The sequence below is a fragment of the Trypanosoma theileri genome, assembly GCF_002087225.1.
Source record: "Trypanosoma theileri isolate Edinburgh chromosome Unknown TM35_Tth_28_V1, whole genome shotgun sequence".
Classification (NCBI taxonomy): Eukaryota; Euglenozoa; class Kinetoplastea; order Trypanosomatida; family Trypanosomatidae; genus Trypanosoma; species Trypanosoma theileri.
Genome location: NW_021639870.1, coordinates 56,927 through 63,043, shown reverse-complemented (window position 1 = coordinate 63,043; position 6,117 = coordinate 56,927). Strand labels below are relative to the sequence as shown.

The following is a 6,117-nucleotide window of genomic DNA, read 5'->3' as shown; positions in this document are numbered from 1 at the left end:
AAAAAAAAAAAAAAAAAAAAACGAATGCAACTTAACACTCATCTCCCATATATATATATATATATATATATAGAACTAGTTCTTTTCTCTTTTGTTGTTGTTCTTCTTCTTAGCATATTTGTCTATGTTTCTTGACTTTCCCCTCTCAATAGTATTCGCCAACTCTACAAGTACGCCTGCAGCATTTGTCTTCCTTTAATAGTATGTTCATTCGTATTCCCCAATGCCTCAAAGATGCCTAATATCACCTGTCGTGCTGGTGTCTTTGCGTGTGGACCGAGTACTGTATCGACTGGCACTATTCCCGCTTCTTTTAATGCCGGCAACAACTTTGGTTCGGCGCGAATGAGACGAAGACACTCTTCAATACCTTTGTGATGTCGTTTCTCTACAAAGTGAGCCACCGCCAGTTTAAGATGTTGACGATAGAGTTTGGCGGGATCATTTTGGAGATCATCATAGGTGAGTAGAGAAACATAATTATCCTTTTCCACATCAAAGTCAGTGATGAGAAGAAGTTCAATGCGAACCACCGCCTCAGCGACATCTCGCAGATCTCTCGTCGCGAATGGAAATTCTTCTCGAATATTTTTCACAATTCGTTGGGCCTCTGCGGTGTCTTTCGTAATCATTGCACACATGGCGAGACCACAGAGGGCTTGTGGACTGACATTATAACAACCCTCACGTTTTAAACGTTCCCACATTTCTTGAGTGATTTTTTTTTCTTTTGTAAAGCCTAATCGTTCACGTGCGGTTTGAATATCTTTAGAAGCCATATCATAGGCTTTTGTAAATAATTCACGGGCTTTGGAGATTTCTTTATTTTTTAGTTTTGTGTGAGCGACATTTAATAACGTCATGGCATTTTCATCATCCTCATCTGTACGTTTGACTTTTTGAAAAACTGAATTTCCACTCATTTCATTCTTTGTTTCTTCTTTCGCATAATCAATAAAGGCATCAATCGCCTCTTTTATTTGAGACTCTGGTACGATACCAACCATCTTATCTGCATAGACTTTATTACGTACAAAGTAAACAATAGGAAACATGTGAGGATCTACACCGTATTGTTGTGTGAGGGCCACTTCCTTTACACAGTCTACGAGGCCGAGTTTAATGGCGAGTCCCCGATCTTTACCAAACTCTTGATAAGCCTCAGCCATATTATTATTTTGTAAACGTCTATTGGCGGCATCTACTTGACCCATTAACCGTTCAGTATAAAGGGCGACATCTGGATTATTAGTAACATGAAAATAAAGAAATAATGGAACCTTTGATGTCATCTCATCTTTTATATTTCGTGAGTTGAAATGGACCACACCCAATCGCATCATAGATGAAGATTGTGAAGATTGTGAGGATGAGAGTGGTGGTACACCACCTATTGTTGAGATATAACAACACTGAGCGATAAGAGTGCCTGTAGGCAATAAAGGATATCGTAACCGTTTGAACATTGAGACTTTGCAGTTACTATCAATATATATATATATATATATATATATGGTTTATATGGTTTTGTCTTTGTAAAGTACTACAGAGAGTCAATAATAGGCATCAATAGGGAAAAGATAATTAGAAAAAAAAAATATAAAGGTAGAAAAGAAGAGAAAAATAATAATAATAATAATAATAATAATAATAATAATAATAATAATAATAATAATAAATAAAATAGGGCATAATAAAGTACTCATCTTTCAATACTTCCGCACACACACATATATATACAAACTAAAGAAGAAAAAGCGGACTCAGAAAGAAAAAAAACTATTAAACTATCAAAGCGAAAAAAAAACTTGAAGTAGCCATACTTGTGAATGACAATGGCAAAGAAAGAAAGGAAAGTTTCACTCAAACATAGAAATATATATATATATATATATATATATATATATATATATATATATTCCTCTTTTATATAAAGAAACGATCATCTATGAGTGTCTTTGAACTAATATTCACCACACCTTCAGTTCCTCTATACCAGCGAATCACCACTTCCAAAGCAAACGTAATCACAAAAGCGGCAAACACATTATGCATAGCAGCATCTATAGAAACATAAAGCATAGTGTAAAAAACAAATAAATCCATATCAATACCATAGAGAAAAGCATTACCGTATGCCTTAACATCATCTACAAAAAAGAGATCCTTACACATTCTATCACCGGATTGAGGTCCATTCATATATAAAATATTTGGAGCTAAATCAAACAAACGTTGTAAAGGAAACTTCATCAATAGTGTACTCTCTGCACTTCGAACACTTTGCTGTAAGGCACTATTAATGCGTTTCTTTATTGCCAATGTCTCTGAGTTGTACACACGAGATTTACGTGAGAAACCAAAAATAGATTGAAAGAAATGCCATTGTTTTCCAGGCCTTACAAACACCATTCCCTTCCCAAGAGATCGTTGCCGCTCCGTCTCAATCTCACTATAACACATAAAGAGATATTGTCGAGTGCCAATGCCCATAAAAACTTCAAATGTCTGACATTTACTTTGACCGCCAAGTCCACGAACGGGTAAATTCCCCTGCGACTCGAGAAATAAGTTTTGTTGAAATTCTTCCATACTCACATCGGCATGGGCGTGAATAGACTCACCGTGAATATAATATCCCCATTGAGATTCGGGTAATATCATTATAGAGATATTAGAAACTGAGCATAAATCCACAAATGCCTGCAGTGGATGAACACAAAAGAATTTATAATAAATACAATATTCCATTAAATAAAGTGCCAAACAAACACTAAACCAAAAGAATGTACTAACAGCTATACGTAATGTTGTGATGGAGTAAACTCCAATGTTCTCTGTTATTGAGGGATTATTTTCTCCTGCTGGAATACTCATTGTATACTTTAAGTAATCTAATCCAACAAGGAAAAGTAATACAATAGTCATACTAAGAAGTGGTCGCCATCGACGAAGTGTTTGAAGTTCACTTAATTCATTTGCCAGAAAAGTAGATCTCCACATACTAACAGGAAGAATTCTATTTTCTCGTAATAATTGTCCTTTACTTCGTTCCCAATCAATTACAAAATAATCCGCATTACATTGTTCTATTATTTTATAAATAACAGCAATACCTTTAGTTATCGTAGCTGTAAAAAGCATAGCATCAATATATATATATCTATCATATGCTAAAAAAGTTAAACCATCATAATGGGCTTGATGAATGGCGAATATATACCATGTTGCCAATGAAACTGTAATTGCAAACACATTTCCTATATGATTGCAGAGATATACTAAAAAACGAATAATAGCACCAAAACTTAATATCATATTTTGTCTCCTTCGCATCCAACTATAGGTACGAATCCATGCAGAGATAAAACATAAAACGCATAAAATAATCATTGTAATCATCATTCCCTGATTTACAGATTTCACACTTGTTAAAAATACCACCGATACCCCACCTTGTATAGGAACTTCCTCCGATTGTTTTTTTAATAATAATGATAAGGATGTAGTATTGGCATCCAATAATTTAGAAGTATATTGTAATAAAACAATAGGGGTAATGAAATGATTTTGTATGTTTGGACTATTTGTCAGAAAAACAAAAGTCACTTGACGAAGTGATGTTAAATAATGTTTTTTATCATTATCCTTATCATTATCATAATTAGATTTCTCTTCCATAGTCCCAATATTATCATATACATAAAAACGACGTCTATAGTTTCCTGATAAGATACGAAAAGACTCCATATCTCCCATGTGTAAAGGAGAAATATCATCATGACCGTAGTTTAGAATAACAGGAACTGAAATTAAATGTAATGGATTTCTTGGATTAATTAAATAAAGTTCATAAAAATCTGTTGGGGCGGCCTTATAAAGTTGACTAAAATACCAATCCAGTGAACACCGTAACTTTCGATTAGATCCTAATTTTAAAAAACTAACGGCCTCAGTCTCTGAAATACGACACAAGTTAAATTCATTCACAACTCTATGAGTTCCTTTTAAATTCCCTTTCCAATCATAAACATTCACTACGAAATTTAATACATCTGTAGTATCATTACTATAAAAAGGCATTAAAGTGGTATTCATAGTATTCATAGTATGACTACTACTATTACTATTGGAATCATTAAGATAAAGTTCTGGTATATTTTTCGGAGGTATTTTCGCGTTAAAGAGTGAAAGATATAATTTACACGGTAATGATTTCTCATTATACATCATTAACACACACATATTGGCCAGAAAATTACATGCGACTTCATTTCCACGAGAACATTGTACGGCAGATCCATTAGAATAACGTTTGACGAGTACAGAATTTATAATTGGTCCAGGAATTCCTTTATTATCTATGTTTAAAAGTTGTAATGATGTGGAAGCACCAACTGCAACTCTTGTAATATTTTCATACACTTCTGTAGGAACACAGGAGTTATCATATAAAGTGGTAAATCCATTTAAACAAACACAATGGCCACTTTTTCCTTTCATATATGGATAGTGACAAGTGGTACAATCCTTAGAAGGACAAGGAAAACACATTTGAGAAGATAACAATTGTGATCCAATCTGTTCAATCAATTCATATCCGTTAGGACATACACACTGTTGACGATCAGTCTTGTAGAAGGCATCTATCATATCTACATACATCTTCTCTCCACCGCAGGGGAGACAGCGTTGGGAGTGATTGGTGTACGGAAAGATACCCACCACTTTATTCTCACGAGTGCAGTCTACACACTCCACAATGCCGGTCTCCACATATTCCACTCGTGCGAATCCACGTGGACATTCACTCTTCACCGCCGCAATAAACATTTCCGTTGAGTTAAATAGATCCCAATCATTATACGTCTTATGTAAAGATGCGAACGGAACACTCCGTCTGTTCAGACTATTCGCATTCAATGTATTCCAGTCATTCACAAGTGTAGGAGTCTCATCCGTATTTTCAATAGAATTACTGTCCTGACGTGTGTGAGAAGTGTATCCATGAGAGGGAAGTGGAATAGAGAATAACACAGAAGGAAGTGTGAGAAACACAAAGAGGAATAATAATAAGAATAATAATCGCATTCCCTTTTCTTTATTTATTTATTTATTTATTTCTATGATTGTTTCTATCGCTATCCTATCGGAAGTATGGGCAATTTTCCCTGAAAGGATGAATTTGCCTAAGGTGTATTGAATACAAGAAAAACAATTTAAAAAATAAAGGGAGAAAAGAAAAAATAAAACATGAACACTTTTTCTTTTCTTCAAAAGAGTACAATAATAATAATAATATTGATAATAATAATAATAATAACAGTGATAATAACAGCAGTAAAGTTGGAAAAAAAGAAAACCAATAGAATCCACTAGGTATGAAAAAAAAAACCCCAAAGGGGGGAAAAAAAAGATGAAAAACAAATACACCTGTATAAATTTTTGAGAATCCTCTGTGCATTTTTATATCGTCTTGATCAATTTTTATTATCATAATCATCAAATAAATAGAAAAAGAAAAAAAAAAAGATTCATCGCCTGCAGCATTTTTCTTCTGTTTCTTTCATTTGAGTACCTTTTTTTTTCTTCTTCTACAGTTCCACTCCTCAATTTTCGCATCATGTTTACTTGACTACATGCAAAAAAAAAAGAGGGAAATAACATTTCCATCAAAGTATCATTCTATTCAGGGATCACTTGGATTTAAATGAATAAAATGGAGAAGAAAGGGGGTGAGGGGGAAAAATAAAAAAAACGGGAAGGATGGATGGAAAGAAAAAAATAGAGGGAGACCTAATGTGTCCAAAAAGGAAGAAAAAAATAATAGTAATAGTACTAATAGTAACAACCAAAATAAAAAGAATAAAGTTGTTAATATTATTCTTTTCTTTATTCTTTTCTTTTTCCCCCTCTTTTTTTCTCTCACAAGAGGAGATGCTGTGAAGAAAGAAAGAAAAAACACCAATGCTACTGATGAGAAGTATAATATTACTGAGAGAATTCAGCAGTTATTCTTCTCTTTCATATCATTAGTTTATCCACTTCACAAAAACAGACTACTGATCACTCCTTTCAGCGATACAATAGATTTAAGAGAACCGTTTTTTTTTTTTT

The 6,117-nt window shown here is 33.6% G+C and overlaps 2 protein-coding genes across 2 annotated transcripts; both read right to left on the bottom strand.

Annotated features, from left to right (window-relative positions):
* Positions 1–164: 164 nt before the first annotated feature.
* TM35_000281240 (uncharacterized protein) lies at positions 165–1,466 on the bottom strand (the record flags this gene model as incomplete). The annotated part of the gene is made up of 1 exon (XM_029028155.1): positions 165–1,466. The coding sequence occupies one exon, from the start codon at positions 1,464–1,466 to the stop codon at positions 165–167; it is 1,302 nt and encodes a 433-aa protein (XP_028880474.1).
* A 460-nt stretch (positions 1,467–1,926) lies between these two features.
* On the bottom strand, positions 1,927–5,091 carry TM35_000281230 (uncharacterized protein; the record flags this gene model as incomplete). Its single annotated transcript, XM_029028154.1, has 1 exon — positions 1,927–5,091. One exon carries the CDS (start codon positions 5,089–5,091, stop codon positions 1,927–1,929), a length of 3,165 nt encoding a protein of 1,054 aa, XP_028880473.1.
* Positions 5,092–6,117: the final 1,026 nt, after the last annotated feature.